Genomic DNA, 17,424 nt, shown 5'->3' with positions numbered 1-17,424 from the left:
CAAGGCACCAGGCGAAAGATTATTGCTGGTAATAAGCCTGGCCTCGCCCATTATCGAATATACGAAGGGCTATAAACAAAAATAACATTTTAAGCCGACGATGAGTAATAAACTTTCTAAATTGTACCCCTCTAGCGAGAGCGACAAAGGTCCGCAGAGATAAGCGGGTAGTAATAACATGTAGGGAAATAGCAGGCAGACAATCGATATGGGCTCGGTTGTCTGAGAAGGAAAGAGAGATCTCTTCTCTCCTTTATAGTTTTAACGCCTAGGAATGAATTCTTGGGTATATATACTGGGGATTCTGGCCTAGGAAGTCAGTCCAATTGTTGAGTCCATTTCAAAATTCAAATCAAACAGTTCAAATCAAACAGTTCAAATCAGAAGTCTAATTCGTTAGTTCAAAATCAAAGTTCGTAGTTCAAAGTTCAATTCGTGATCCGAAAATCCACCAAGCGTTGACAACCAGGCGTCACGCATCAGAATCCGGATACACCCAAGCGTTGGCAACCAGGCGCCACGCTATAAAAGGTATAACCAAAAGGAACAAATCCCAATCCGAAAAGCAGACCATTTGCTTCGCTTCACCGGACCGCACTGGAGCCGGAAGAGGTTGAAGTTTTGTGGCTGCCCTAGCCGGGATTTGTTCACGCAAAGGGGCTTAGCCCATAAGAGACCAACCAAGTCCAGGGAAATAGATCCCTGGCTTTAATAAATTTAAACCGTGATTCTCAGGCCTCAATTGCCGACATCTAGGGAAATAAGTTCCCTAGATTAATCACGAAGCGCTCGAGAGAGGACGAGCGAAAAGTCTTGCCTTCATAGCAAGCATCTAGGGAACTCCAGTTCCTTAGATTATATTTTGGTGGCTCCAGAGAGGATCGAACTCACGACCTTCGCGTTATCAGCACGATCCCTCGCGCAAGAGGAGTAAATCGGGAGGCTCAGAATCACGCCTTTTTGAAAAGACTAAGAAGTCAAGAATTGAAATTTGAACTCTCGCGCCAGAGAGTGAAATTGAACTCACGTGTATTCAAACGGGAATCACGTTGTAAGAGGAGATAAGACTTGGAACTCAAGCACTCATAGAAATTGATTTGAACACACGTGCATTCAAAAGGGAATCACGTTTATAAGAAAGAGATAAGACTTGAAAATTTAAGCACTCAAAAAAGATCTGAATTGAACTCACGTGTATTCAAGAAGGAATCACGTTAATTAAAATGGCTACATACGCATATAAAGCCAACCCTAATGGGCACTGCCGTCTGTGTACGGACAAAGACAAGAAAGAGGACATGGTCGCATGCGATGAATGCGATCGGTGGTTCCACATTTCATGTGTGGGACTCACATACCTACCCAAGAAAGATGAAAGGTGGGTATGCCCTAAGTGCATGAGCACAGAAAGGGAAATGATGGAACTGAAAGTCAAAGTCAGACAATCAGTTTCCGGAGACAGCTTGCAAGAAATTTTGCAAGAGAACAGAGCAGCAATGGAGGCTCTGGTAAAGTCCATGAGGACAACGAGATTCGAAGCTGAACCAGGTACAAGTTCAGCACACAATAATGACAGCATCGAAGGTCAAAATCAGGAGGCAGAGCCAGAATGGACTGTCTACCTAAAGCGACAAGCACTCATGAGCTTGCCAAAATATGGAGGTGCGGCCAGAGAATGGCCGAAATTTAAAAAGGCCTTTGATGAGACCACAAAACAAGGTCAATTTAACAGGCTTGAAAATTTGAATCGCCTGCAAACAGTGCTGTACGGGAACGCAGAGAGGAGCGTCCGACAGTTAATGATGGATCCAAATAATATGGACCAAATAATTGATAGACTAGAAGATAATTTCGGAAGACCCGAACTAGTCTATAAAGAACTACTAGCCGAACTCACCAATATCAAAAGGGAGAGTCGGAATTTGATTACCGAGATATCCGAAGCACTGGATAATCTCGTCTGTAATGTTTCTCTTATGGATAGAGAAGAATTCCTGATTGACCACCGATTGGTGGAAGAGATCATAAGGAAAATGCCCTACGGTCTACAGGTGAAGTGGACTGAAGAAATGTACGACGGGGCAAAGACTTTAGCTGATCTCAATGAGTGGCTGAAGCCTCATTCGAGAACCAATAGACTGCTGAATGGCACCAGCAGGCCGCAGCCGCGAGAAACAAGCAGACCGCAGCCGCGAGAAATTAACAGATCGCAGCCGCGAGACACGAGGCCTGAGCGTCGATTTAACGTAAATACGCATCAGGAAAATAGATCGACAATAATAAAACGCAATTGTGAAGCATGTCGGGGAAACCACAAACTCCTCGAATGCACCAGATTTAAGGCTATGAAGCCTGAAAAGCGAAATGAATTAGCCTTTAAGGCAAAGGTATGCTTGAGCTGTCTCGCATTTACAAACCATATGATGCGAGACTGCAAAAGAGCAAAACAATGTGGAATTAATGGATGTAAGTTCAAACATCATCCATTAATTCATAAATCTCATGAGAGAGAATCAAGTGATTCAAATCAGTCGGAAGGACAGCATAGTCCAGATACACAAGCAGATGGTGAGATACACAATCACCAACAACTAACAAAATCCAACGTATTCTACCAAATAGTTCCTGTGACGTTGAAAAATAATGACAAAATCATCAACACGTTCGCTTTCTTGGATGCGGGGTCATCACTCTCTCTAATAGACGAGGAGATTGCGAACAAGTTAGGGCTCAACGGAAGAATTGATCCGTTAATGCTAAAGTGGACGCAGAACGTCACGAGAAACGAACAAAACAGCCGTAGAGTTCAGGTACGAATCAACGGCAACAATGAAAAAGAATACGTCATGAAAGGAGTGAGAACGATAAAGAATCTCCAACTCCCAGAGCAAAGCTTCAACAAGGAGGTGATGGAGAAAAGGTATCCATACCTCAAGAATCTGCCGTTGAGCAGTTACAGCAGTATACGCCCGACGATATTAATTGGACTGAGTCACAGTCACTTGTTAATTCCATTCGAAAGGCGAATGAGAAAACCGAACGAGCCCACAGCGCTACGAACCAAACTTGGATGGTTCATGTTCGGCAACATATCGTCCAATGTGCAAGGCGGACACATCATGGTCATTCAGCAAGAAGATGAAATGAACAAGGCTTTGCAGAAATATTTCTCCACCGAAGACTTCGGCGTTAAGGTAGTCAAGAATCTACCAAAATCAGCTGAAGAAGAAAAGGCTGAACAAATTCTAAGAAGTACTATGAAATACAAGGATGGTAGATACGAAGTTGGACTTCTATGGAAAGATGAGGAAACGAAATTTCCAAATAGCTACAACAATGCAGCAAAGAGGCTGACAACGAGTGAGAGAACGTTAAAAAAAGACCCAGAGTTGAAAAAATGGGCAATAGAAACATTTGCGGATTACGAGAAGAAAGGCTACATCCGCAAACTGTCAGAGGAAGAAATTATGAAGCCGATATCAAGAGTGTATTATCTTCCACACTTTATTGTGCACAACAAAAATAAGTTGCCACCTAAACCAAGGTTGGTTTTCGATGCGGCGGCAAAGACACAAGGTGTATCGTTCAACACGGAACTGTTATCAGGGCCGGATGCTACTACGTCATTGTTCGGTGTTTTAGTAAGATTCCGAGAAGGAGCAATTGCTGTATGTGGAGACATCAAAGAGATGTTCCACCAAGTACGAATCCGAGCTGAAGATCAACACGCTCAGAGATTCTTATGGAGAGATTGTGATAGCAGTAAGAAACCTGATGTATACGTAATGCAGGTGATGACATTCGGATCAACCTGTTCACCGTCATGTGCACAAGCGGTTAAAAACCACAACGCAGAAAAATTCAGAAAATATTGTCCAGTGGCGACTGAAGCAATCATCAAGCAACACTACGTCGACGATTATTTGGATAGTTTCGAAGAGCTTGATAAGGCAGCAGAGATAGTACTACATGTTATGAAAATTCACGATCACGCGGGTTTCCACATCAGAAACTTTGTGTCAAACAGCAGAGAACTTCTGCAAAGTTTACCCTCGGAACGTGTACAAATTTCCGGAATCAAAATGTTCGAAGAAAAGGATTCAATGACAGAAAAGGTACTTGGTGTATATTGGAACACCACGTCTGACACACTCGGCTATCAAATCAAATTAGACAAGCTAGGAAGTGATGTTACACAAATGCTACGTTTACCAACAAAGAGAGAGGTACTAGCTTTCGTGATGAGTGTCTACGATCCACTTGGACTCATCTCAAATATAACTGTGCATGGAAGAATCCTCATGCAAAGGCTGCACATAGAAAATATAGATTGGGATGACGAAATTCCCGAGAAGTTGCAGTCAGACTGGCAACACTGGTTAGAAATTATTGAATCTGCTGATAGCGTAACGATACCAAGATACATCCTCGAAGAAAGAACAGGTGAAGTAGAACTACACACCTTTGTAGATGCTTCTGAGAAAGCATTTTGTGCATGTGTGTACGTAAGAAGTATATCTGGAAACACACCACACGTAAGACTTCTATCAGCAAAGTCTAGAGTAGCACCAGTCAAACCATTGAGCATACCACGCCTAGAGCTACAAGCGGCCGTGTTAGGAAGCCGATTAACCAAAACGATAATAGATGAAACGAGGTTGAAAATCGTCAGCAAAACATTTTGGAGTGATTCACAGACCGTATTGTCATGGATCAAGAGTCCAAAACGAAGAAGCGTATTTGTGATGCATCGAGTAGGTGAAATCCTGGAAGATAACAGGAAAAATGAATGGCGATGGGTGCCAACAGATGAAAATCCAGCCGATGAAGGCACAAAGGAAAAGCTAGGAAAATCACAATGGTTTGAGGGACCTGATTTCCTAAAGCTCTCAGAATCGTCATGGCCTTCCATTGAAGAGAAGGAAACAGACGAAGAGTTGAGAGAAACAGTGCTAGTTCACGAAGAACTAAGCAAACTTAGTTTCATCGATAAGTACAAGGAATACTCAGATTGGTGGAAATTGGTGAAGAACCTTTGTGTATTAAACAGGACAAAGGAAAGATTACGTCGTGGATATATTCCAGACATTGAGTACAAGGACTACCAAAGAGCTGAGAACGTGCTCTATAGAAAGATGCAATGGGAAGCATTTCCAACAGAGATGGAAACTTTATTCAATGGCGGAACAATATCGTCAGGACCATTGGTCAGTTACGCACCCTTCCTAGACGAGGCAGGGGTAATGAGAAGTGGAGGACGTTTGAAGAAAGCCATGTCAGTACCATGGACTACAAGAACGCCAATATTGCTCCCACAAAAGCATCCATATACATATTTGATCGTGAAAGCAACACACGAAAGATATTTCCACCACGGCGAAAACACCGTCATAGCAGCATTACGGCAGAAGTATTGGATACTGCATATAAGAACAGTATTAGCAAACGTCAAGAAGAATTGCAATAGGTGCAAAATACGACGTGCAACTCCGGTAGAGCCGATGATGGCAGATTTACCACATTTCCGCACAGAAGCGCATATACCTCCATTTACAAACTGCGGAGTAGATTACTTCGGACCTTTCGAAGTAGCGGTAAAGAGATCGCTCGAGAAGAGATGGGGCGTCATATTCACCTGTCTCTCAACAAGAGCAGTACATATTGAGATGGCAGAAAATCTCAGTACTGATGCGTTCATGGTCGTGTTAAGGAACTTCCAGAACCGAAGAGGAAAGGTCACCAGTATCTACAGCGACAACGGAACGAACTTCGTTGGAGCAGAGCGAGAGTTAAAGTCGCTAGTCAATGAAATCAACGAGAAGATGGGCAAAAATGAAGCAGCAAAAATGGAAATCCAGTGGAGATTCAACCCACCTTCAGCACCACATTTTGGAGGCGCTTGGGAGAGATTAATAAGAAACGTCAAAGTAGCACTAGCAGAGATCCTGAAAGTTTGGGGTAGGAGCAAGCCATCAGCAGCAACGTTGCAAGCTGCATTCATCCAAGCGGAATTTTTAGTCAACTCTCGACCGTTGACACACATACCAGTCTCCTGCATCGACGATGAAGTGTTGACGCCATTCCACGCGTTAATAGGAAGAGCAGGAGAGTATGCCCCACCGTATGCACCAACGACCAGTCAGTATGACACAGCGCAATGGAGACGCATTCAACATTATTCCAAGTTGTTTTGGAACCGATGGAAGAAGGAGTACTTACCGACTCTGTTAAAGCGTAATAAAAATACGCAGAAAGTAGAACCGATCAAAGTCAACGACATCGTCTTAATCACGGACGACGACGCACCACCAGGAAAATGGCTTAAAGGACGAGTCATCGAAACGTTTGTGGCGAGCGACGGGCAAGTTCGCCAAGCAAAGATCCAAACCGCGAAAGGTGTCCTGAAACGACCGGCAGTTAAAATTGCAGTACTGGACATTATCAAGGGAAATGATCCAGCCATCAACTAATCAGGAAGAAGACGTCAGTGCTCGCTACCAGAGCACCAATATCCGAAAGATGCAGCCAACTGATGTAAGCTCGCGTCAGAGCTAAGATGTATGATCCATGGACCAAGCATTGAAGAGGACATCCTTTGGAACCAGGCAACGTGCCGAAGAATTGAAATTTAAAAGTGTTTTTAAACTCTGTTAGAATATAAGGATGAATGTAAAATAAATGATGCTCCGAAAACATGTAAACAAATAGAGATATAAGTAACACAGGTAGCATAGGGTCCGTTCAGGAATTTTATAAATCGAACAAGTAGATTTATCAGGGCCGGAATGTTACGGACCCAATTTAGATAGCAAGGCCGGCCAATAAACAAAATAATGTTATTGAAGTGCAAACGAGCGCATAGAAAATTTATAGCCCAATGAATCACCAGATACGGCCATGTGATTCATCCCTTTCTTATTTTTCTTTTCCTTTTGTATAGCTTCAGACAAGCGGTGCATGACGCACCAGAAAGTAGGGACAAATAAATAAACAAATCTGTGACCCGCACGATCCTCTGAATAGATCGTATTACTCATAGTGTAGCGCAGGCATACAAGATAGGAAATCACGTGTTCATTTGAGACCGTGAGCAGGCAGCATAGACAGATAAGGCGCCTGGAATACACAAAGACAACAAGGCACCAGGCGAAAGATTATTGCTGGTAATAAGCCTGGCCTCGCCCATTATCGAATATACGAAGGGCTATAAACAAAAATAACATTTTAAGCCGACGATGAGTAATAAACTTTCTAAATTGTACCCCTCTAGCGAGAGCGACAAAGGTCCGCAGAGATAAGCGGGTAATAATAACATGTAGGGAAATAGCAGGCAGACAATCGATATGGGCTCGGTTGTCTGAGAAGGAAAGAGAGATCTCTTCTCTCCTTTATAGTTTTAACGCCTAGGAATGAATTCTTGGGTATATATACTGGGGATTCTGGCCTAGGAAGTCAGTCCAATTGTTGAGTCCATTTCAAAATTCAAATCAAACAGTTCAAATCAAACAGTTCAAATCAGAAGTCTAATTCGTTAGTTCAAAATCAAAGTTCGTAGTTCAAAGTTCAATTCGTGATCCGAAAATCCACCAAGCGTTGACAACCAGGCGTCACGCATCAGAATCCGGATACACCCAAGCGTTGGCAACCAGGCGCCACGCTATAAAAGGTATAACCAAAAGGAACAAATCCCAATCCGAAAAGCAGACCATTTGCTTCGCTTCACCGGACCGCACTGGAGCCGGAAGAGGTTGAAGTTTTGTGGCTGCCCTAGCCGGGATTTGTTCACGCAAAGGGGCTTAGCCCATAAGAGACCAACCAAGTCCAGGGAAATAGATCCCTGGCTTTAATAAATTTAAACCGTGATTCTCAGGCCTCAATTGCCGACATCTAGGGAAATAAGTTCCCTAGATTAATCACGAAGCGCTCGAGAGAGGACGAGCGAAAAGTCTTGCCTTCATAGCAAGCATCTAGGGAACTCCAGTTCCTTAGATTATAACAAGTGTCTTCATTGCGGCGGGACTCCTCATGATCTTATTCAATGCCCGGTGTACAAACAACGAGGGGAAAAACTCAAGCGTTCCTTAAAGGAACGTTCCAAGCGGACTTTTGCAGAAATGCTTAAGAGTTCCGTGCCAACGACACAGGACAATCCCTACTCCATTCTGCAGAACGACGAGCCTGTTGCTGACGCTCCCAATGCCGGATGTTCCGGTACATCGCAGGGTGCCATCAGGAAAAGAAAAATTACTTCTTTTCCATCACTCCCCAGAAAGAATACCGAAACTTCCCAAGTTGGAATGAAGCCTCGAACTGAACGTGCTGAGAATAGGCCGAAGCAAGTACCTCCTGGTTTACGTGGTCATGCTACCAACCAGAGGTCCTCAGCAGTTCCCGGAACAACAACGAACACGTCTGTTCCATTTTCGCGGTCGAAGCAACAGCCACTACCTGGCCTGCTTGCGCTTTCAGACCTTGTGGATAACATTTTAAATGCTTTAAATATAAATGATCCTCTTAAAAGCATAGTATTATGTTTGCTTCCGGTTGTGAGAACATTTTTGAAAGAAAAATGTGGCTTTTTAGCAGCGTTCATTTCCCTCGATGCCTAATTCAGCACAAGAGGTCAAGGATTTGACCACTGTCATACAGTGGAATTGCAGAAGCATCATCCCTAAACTAGACCAATTTAAATTTTTAGTTCACAGTTCTAACTGTGATGTATTTTCTCTCTGTGAAACATGGCTTTGTTCAGCCGACGAGCTGAATTTTCACGATTTCAACATTATTCGCCTAGATCGTAATGACTCGTTTGGTGGCGTACTATTGGGGATCAAAAAACGTCACTCCTTCTATAGAGTCACTATCCCATCGATTACAGGCATTGAAGTTGTCGCTGGCCAGATACAAATCAATGGCAAAGAACTCTGCATTGCTTCGATATATATTCCTCCCAGGACTACGGTAGGCCGCCATCAGTTCTTTGATATTATCGAGGCATTGCCGGAGCCGCGGTTAATCTTAGGTGACTTCAACTCCCATGGAACAGCATGGGGGTCACTCTACGATGACAACCGTGCCACGTTGATTTATGATCTGTGCGACAACTTCAACATGACAGTTTTAAATACTGGGGAAGCAACTAGGATAGTCAACCCTCCTGCACGGGCAAGCATGCTAGACATATCTCTCTGCTCTTCTTCATTATCCCTGGATTGCACATGGAAGGTAATCCAAGATCCCCACGGTAGTGATCACCTACCAATAATTTTATCGATCGCCAATGAATCAAAATCTAGTGAGTCAGTCGATATTGCGTATGACCTCACGAAAAATATTGACTGGAGAAAATTTGCAGAATTAATATCTGAAGCAATCATTTCGATGCATGAACTTCCTCCCCTTGAAGAGTATAATTTTATATCAAGTTTGATTTACGATAGCGCACTTCAAGCTCAAAAGAAACGTGTACCGGCTACCACTTTCCGACGTCGTCCTCCATCACTTTGGTGGGACAAGGAATGTTCAAAGGTCTACCTTGAAAAATCATCCGCTTTCAAAAAATTCAGGAAAACTGGATTAGTGAAATGGTTTCGAAAGTACCAAGCTCTAGAAGCCAAACTAAAAGGTCTGATTAAAGCAAAAAAGCGTGGATATTGGCGGAAGTTCGTCAATGGTTTGTCAAGGGAGACCGCTATGAGTACTCTTTGGAATACGGCTAGGAGAATGCGTGGCTGGAACCATACCAATGAAAGTGAGGAATACTCTGACCGTTGGATTTTAAAATTTGCAAGGAAGGTTTGTCCCGATTCTGTTCCTGCACAAAGCGTCGTACGCGATATTCCGCTCCAATGCGATTATGAGAATTTTTCGATGGTAGAATTCTCAATTGCCCTCCTCTCATGTAACAATTCAGCTCCGGGGTCGGACAAGATTAAATTCAACTTGTTGAAGAATCTTCCCGACTTGGCAAAATAGGCGTTTGCTGAACTTGTTCAACAAGTTTCTGGAGCTGAATATTGTCCCGCATGACTGGAGACAAGTGAGAGTGATAGCCATACGAAAACCCAACAAGCCGGTTTGCGATCACAACTCGTATAGGCCGATTGCAATGTTATCCTGTATTCGTAAATTGTTAGAGAAAATGATTCTACTTCGTTTGGACAAGTGGGTCGAAATGAACAATTTGCTGTCAAATACGCAGTTTGGCTTCCGCCGAGGTAAAGGGACGAATGATTGTCTCGCGCTCAGAAGATAGAAATCCAAATCGCATTTGCTCGCATAGAACAAATGGCTTCCGTTTTTCTCGATATCAAAGGGGCATTTGATTCAGTTTCCATAGAAATTCTCTCAGAGAAGCTTCATAATCGTGGACTTTCACCAATTCTGAATAATTTCCTAACTAACTACTAATCCCGTCGCTCTGCAAAAGTCGTTGCAAGATACCATGAACAATCTGTTCACGTGGGCCCTCAAGCTGGGTATCGAATTCTCTACGGAGAAAACTGAAATGGTCGTTTTTTCTAGGAAGCACGAACCCGCCCAATTCCAGCTTTACCTATTCGGCAAAACGATCCAACACTCTATGTTTTTCAAATACCTGGGTGTATATTTTGATTCTAAATGTACCTGGGGGAGACACATTGCGTATTTGAAACAGAAATGTCAGCAAAGAATCAATTTTCTCCAAATAATTACCGGAACATGGTGGGGTGCCCATCCAGGAGACCTCATTCAGTTGTACAAAACAACGATATTGTCAGTGTTAGAATATGGCAGTTTTTGCTTCCGATCAGCTGCCAGGATTCATATTCTCAAGCTGGAGAGGATACAATATCGTTGCTTGCGTATAGCCATGGGGTGTTTGCATTCGACACATACGATGAGTCTCGAAGTTTTGGCAGGAGTACCCCCGCTTACTCTTCGGTTCACAGAATTATCCTACAGATTTCTCATCCGTTGCAAGATCATGAATCCATTGGTGATTGATAACTTCGAAAATCTACTCCCCAGTACCTTACCCACGACGTGCACCCTTCACCAGGCATCTCCAACCAAGTTTGCTTCCCATACTTTTGCAATTCCTCTGTCATTTTTGATCTGTCCATGCGACAAAAAATCCATGGAATACCAGATCACCTACGCTCCAATGTTATTCCGTCGATATTTTCGGAAAAATATGGGAAAGTTGGATCTGATAAAATGTTCTTTACTGACGGTTCATACATAAACGGGTCCACTGGCTTCGGCATTTTCAATGAAAATTCCAGTGCCTCTTTCAAACTCAAAGATCCTTGTTCCGTGTATGTCGCAGAAATGGGTGCGATATACTATGCTCTAGGGATCATTGAAACACTGTCCATCGACCATTATTTTATTTTTTCAGACAGTCTCAGCTCAATAGAGGCAATCCGCTCAATGAAAGTTGATAAACGCTCATCTTATTTCCTAACAAGAATAAGACATCTATTGAGTGTTTTGGTCGAAAAATTATTCAAGATTACCTTAGCATGGGTTCCCTCTCATTGCTCGATTCCGGGGAATGAGAAAGCGGACTCGCTAGCTAAGGTGGGCGCTTCAGAAGGCACACTTTTTGAAAGGCAAATTGCCTATAATGAATTTTTTCACATTCCTCGTCAGGACACACTCGTTAGTTGGCAGCGCATGTGGAGTGAAGATGAGTTCGGTCGTTGGTTACACACGATTATCCCTAAGGTCTCGACGAGTGCATGGTTCAAGGGATTGAATGTAGGTCGTGATTTCATTCGCGTGATATCTCGGCTTATGTCCAATCACTACAACCTAAACGCGCATCTCTATCGCATTGGGCTCGCAGCAAACAATCTTTGTGATTGTGGCGATGGCTACCACGACATCGAGCATGTTGTCTGGTCGTGTATCCGGTTCCATGCTGCTCGCTCTGAGCTCTCTAGAGCACTGAGAGCAAAAGGCAGACAATCGGATATCCCCGTCCGGGATATCTTAGGTAGCCGGGATCCTGATCTTCTGCTTCATCTATACCTGTTCCTCAGAAACGCCATTGTCAACGTTTAATGATGTTTCCTTCGTTGTGTCCCCGGTTCATATCCCTCCTATCCGATCTATAAACTTTTACTTAGTCGCGGCAATACATACACACACTCTTTACAGATGCACGGGCCAAAGGTTGTGCAGTCCACTGATCATTCAACAAGAGCCAAAGGTTGTACCGCTCATGACAACTCTACACGAACTGATGATTGCGCCGGCTAGTGACCATTCTATCCTGGATTCCTCGAGTCGAGAAAGACGCACCACGCTAGATATGGGGTACAGACTAGGGAGCGTTGCTGATTAATGGTCAGCTGCATCCCAATAGGAAGTAGCCCGTGTCGGGCACACGTATAGAGCATCGAAGACTGCAACATACCAATTATGAGAACACTTGTAATACTAACCTCGAGCCAACCGCGAGTAATCGGTTACATATTACTAACATAGTTGTAAGACAAAAATTGTCAAAATATTGGACTCCCGGCCCCGTCAGGCTAATGCCACATGTGCCTTAATAAAAAAATATATTTTGGAAAAAAAAAATTATCCAAACTAAACTAATCTTAAACTAAAAATCTAAAAAAAAAAACAAAAATTAAAGTTAAAAAATGAAACAAATAAAAATTTAAAAAAAATCATTGTTGAGCAATTTTAAAATTAAAAAAAAAGTATCAGAAACCAACATTAAATCAATCCGAAATTTAAAATCAAAATTAGGTTAACAATCCGGAAATTAAAATTGAATCAGTTTAAAAATCAACACTAAATTAACCTCAAACTAAAACTAAAAATTTAAAAATGAGAAACCAATCAGAAACTAATATCCCATCAAACCGGAATTCAAAATTAAATTGATTAGTAAACCATTTTTCGAATTAACCAAAATAAAAAATAATAAATTACCAAAATTAAAAGTTCGACGAATTGAAAACCTAAATTCAGAGATCGAAATGCTCGCTGATTTGAGAGAAAAAAACATCCGTTTTCACTCACAGGGTAAAAAAGTTTAGAATATGGGAGGCGAGAGAACGCTACTTCGATTCTCGCGAAAACGCAATGCCGATTTTTTTCATTGCGGCGAATTATGATCAGCCGAAAAATGATTTCGTTTACGGTGGCCTCTTGATGCCGATAATGGTTTTTCAGTACAGTACAGCTTCATTCCACGGAAAACATTGCATAAAAACATGCGGTAATATTGGGTTCCATCGTGAAGAGATGAACATATTTGTACAATTCATAGAGTCGGAGTCGGAAAAAATGACCGACTCTGACTCCGACTTCCGCTTGAATGACCCAATAGAATCAAAATATAATAATAAAACAAAATTTTATTTGATGATAAGGAAACTTTGATGTTAATTTTGTTTATTACACTCATGGTTAATAGTGCGAACTGAATGGGAATAATAGTTTGCAAAATTACACACATCCAACCAAATTCTCTAACATTTTGATGATAAGGAAGTGCACTCTTGGCTAACCCTGCATTGTTGTCAGCAATTTACAACGATCCGAAGAGCATAATTTTACATAATTTAAATTAAACCAATTAACGATGGCCAAGGAAGCACTATGCGGAACATCCTGAGTCTTCATTTTCGTCAGAGAGCACATATTTCGATGCTTACCTGAACAACAAAGGAGCAAAACGACGTCGCCTCGGAAAATAAAATAAGAAGGACCTGCCCCGAACATCTTTCGAAGTGAAATCCAAGTTTGTTTGCCAGTGATTGAAAAATATGACCAATCGTGCAAGATGACAATACATGAAGTGATTCGAGCGTTTCCTGAGCTCATCGCGGATGTTGCACGAACGATTACTACCATACCACCAACTCAAGTCAGCGTAGAAAGGTTGTTCTCTGCTTTGAAAATTATGAAGTCAGAACTTTGAACCTCCATGAAGGAAGATTTGGCATTTGGCTGAGGCAATTCTGTTTTACGAACATTCTAAATTTTGATGTTAATTTTTTTGTCTAATCAGAGAAAATCGTAAATAAACCGTTCTATTGAAAAACCTAGTTTCGTATTATTTCTTTTTTTAGCAGCAGTCGGATTCAGAATCGGAGTCGCAGTTGGTACTAATAATTGTGCGGTGTCGGAGTCAGAGTCGGAAAATTTTGCTCCGACTCCACAGCCCTGGTACAATTCAAACGCTATCCAAATGCAAGTCGTTTGGACGCTGTCTATACAGGCTAACGTTGGTAAAGGTAACCTTCATTTTTCGCCCTATATTTTAAGTACTAAATGAGAGATGAGAAAAACATTCTCGTTGAACTTTAGAGAAAGATTCTTAATCTCCTTTTCTCTGAAAAATAATTTTTGGTGAGAAGGAAGAGACGAAACTGTCAACATTGCACAGCTCATCGAAAACTAGATTGATTGACTGAATACTTATCTCGCAGCTGAGCAAGGAATATCGATCAATCTTGAAGAATGTAAGAATTGAAAATTTAAAAAATTATTAGAAATTAATATAAAATCATTCCCAAAAACCAAAATAAAGAATAAAATAGAACAAACACCAATATGAAATTCAATATTGCAAACATTTTGTAGCACTGACAAGGACGGTTTAGAGCAACATTAAAACACTGAACTTACTAAATATTTAATTAGTTTTTCAGTATCTCTTAGAAAAATAACATTTCCAACGCTCCAAAAAACAACGTCCAAAGAACACGGAAACGAAAAATCCGAATCGAATCGGGTGTATTTTTTTTTCTCTATTATACTTTCAACACATTCCGGCTGGTTCGTCAATTTTACTTCCATTTTTGGAAGAATATCGGGAGTGAGAACTTAACTCGTGATCTCTGCGTGAGAGGTATGGATGTTACCACTACGCCAGATCGCCTCCACGATTGGGTTTGTAGTGGGGTGGTGGCGTCGACAGCAAACGTTACGGAACAAATTTTCGCTTTCAGTTATCCACCGGAAAATACCTTTTTCGCATCTGACTCAAAATGCACTGCTCTTTGAAGCCACATTCAAACCGGAAGCAATGCTCGAATTCACAAAAATTTAGTGATCTATCGGAAAAAGTTGCCAATAAGTCATTCACGATTTATTAGTCATCCTGCAAGCGACCAGATGGCAGCGGCAGTGAGTCTTCCCAAGTGGCCTTTCGCAAGGCCAAGTGTTTAGTTAAGTTTTCCAAATTTAACTTTTCTTAAGGCTAGAGATGAATGAACTGAGAAAGCCCGTGGGTTTGAGGAAGCCTCTATAATTCAAAACATCATCATCATTACTTCAATAAATTCAAACACGCTCCTCAATTCACAGAAGCACTTTTCCAGAAAAAAATTATACAAATCAATTCGCTTTAGATTACTTCGGATATTATTTTCGGATGCATCGAAATTTTCAAAACAGTCGAAACTTTTAGTGACTCCGGAAAGGACCGATGGGGTTGCGTGATTTTACGATGCAGTTGAAAATGAGTGATTCATTCTTGTTCTCGCGAGAACAATACACGAGATTTTTGTCCTTATTGCCAATGCACGTAGCACACTCAACATGCATCGCCAAAAATTCTTCTCGGGCTAAACACAGTGTGGCCTAAGGCGATATCATACTTGTTCTCTCACCACCATTATATGTTTGATATCACATAGAATCAACGATTCATACGTGTGATTCAATCATACACAGCCTATACTTAACACAGCCTGACTTAACACCGACCAATTTCAGGTAGAATGGACGTGTTTTCAACTGCCTTTTAGATGAGATGGTCGTTGATTGAGCTATCAACAAAATCACGGCTGGCTGAATTGCCGACGGAATAAATCACTAATGCTAGGGATCGTGGATGGATCTTACATCATTGTTCAGAGTATTCTATGAGTTTTGTTGCTTATCGATGCTCAGAAAATTGTCTTTGATTTTTTTTTCCAATTGAAAGATAAAGAATTCAAGAAGCAAATCTTTGCAAATTGTTAAGGTGATTTCCCCTACAAGTATTTTTGGTTATAACATTTACTTGAAATATAGGATCTTTAAAAAAAATCGGTTGTTTGATGATTGGTAAAAATTCACGCGTCTCCATTAAAATCAATAAAGGAGACGCATGGCTTTTAGTTAAAACATAATTCAAATCAATAATTCATAATTACACTATACAAGCCTTTTTTATTAGTCTTGAAAACACATAATTGAAAAGGTAACTAACAGATGTCGATCTTTATTGTTTTGGCTCGTGTCAACATTGTAATTCGCGAGTGAATTCACGCTATGGAACGAGCACGAACATATTCTTCTGGTTCTTAAAAAACGTGAGAGCACGACACTCCTCCCCTGGGTGAAAAAAACAACAAAAGGGAACCCTCTGACTGAATGACTCCGGCTGGCTGGCTCGGTTTTTTTTTTGTTGTGGTTTTGTGCCCCTCGCCTATAACCGATCCACGGAAGAACGCATGCGCTGGAGGGGCGGAGGGTTTTCTTTCATTTTTCATTCCTCCGTTCGCTTATGTTGCACTTCTTCCTCTTCGCATCTTGCTGTCACATTAGCGTTTGTTGATGTTATTGCTGGTTGGTGTTTTTTTTTTTTCCTTTTTCTTTTACCATCTCTTCGCGCGCTGCTTCGTCTGCTGTTGCTCGTGTGGGCATAGCTGTCACCTAGTGTTCTACATTTCGGACCGAATATGGGTCAATGGAGGGGGCGAAACTTGCAGTTCAATGACCGCGCTTGAACGAGAGAATCGTCGCCAGCGCCATCATACTCGTCGGCATTGATCGTTGCCGATCGTCTGCGTCGGTATGCGTATGCTCACCACCGCTAGTGGATCATGATCACGCACGTGAGTTTTTAAGATGTGTTTGCGTGCGTGTGTGTGTATAAGTGAGTGGGTACTCAGTTGGAGCACATAAATCGCAACGCTATACAGTTATTTATCTGCAATAAATCGTCATCGGGAGGAGAAATGCTCTTCGGAGTATGTTCAGAGCGTGAGTGGCTGGCTCACAGATTACTCTCTTGCTCTCCGAGGAACCCCCGCCCTCAAGGTGACGCTTGTGAATTTTAATATCTACGAAAACTCCAAAAGATCAACAACGGTGTGGTATGTTGAAGGCTGGCTAAATGTATGTTTAGCCTCGGATATTCCATTTTCTAAAATTGAATATGTTGACCTATGCCAGTATATTTTTGAATGCGAGCATAATTTGCATGTTCTAAGGAATCTAAATATTGGAACAAGGTTTTGTTTTTTAACAGTTTTTGGTAATGCTGATACTAAGAAGAATGAGCATCCTGAAGACATCGCATACCTTTCGATTTGTTCACAGTCGATTGGTAAGCTCTATCTTTGTCCAATATTGTCTCACTTATTTCAAGCAAACTTCTCAGGTGTGCACAGTACGTTCATCTTTAAATAGGCTTATCGTATG

At 41.7% G+C, this 17,424-nt stretch overlaps 1 protein-coding gene across 1 annotated transcript; it reads left to right on the top strand.

Annotated features, from left to right (window-relative positions):
• Positions 1-1,223: 1,223 nt before the first annotated feature.
• LOC129761323 (uncharacterized) lies at positions 1,224-6,470 on the top strand. Its single transcript, XM_055759043.1, has one exon. The coding sequence runs from the start codon at positions 1,224-1,226 to the stop codon at positions 6,468-6,470; it is 5,247 nt and encodes a 1,748-aa protein (XP_055615018.1).
• The last annotated feature ends 10,954 nt before the right edge of the window (positions 6,471-17,424 follow it).

This window comes from Toxorhynchites rutilus, chromosome 1 (assembly GCF_029784135.1).
Source record: "Toxorhynchites rutilus septentrionalis strain SRP chromosome 1, ASM2978413v1, whole genome shotgun sequence".
Lineage (NCBI taxonomy): Eukaryota > Metazoa > Arthropoda > Insecta > Diptera > Culicidae > Toxorhynchites > Toxorhynchites rutilus.
This window is presented reverse-complemented; position numbering and strand designations above follow the sequence as displayed.

Coding starts and splice junctions, on each gene's coding strand:
- LOC129761323 (XM_055759043.1), top strand. CDS start 1,224: ATGGCTACATACGCATATAAAGCCAACCCTAATGGGCACTGCCGTCTG.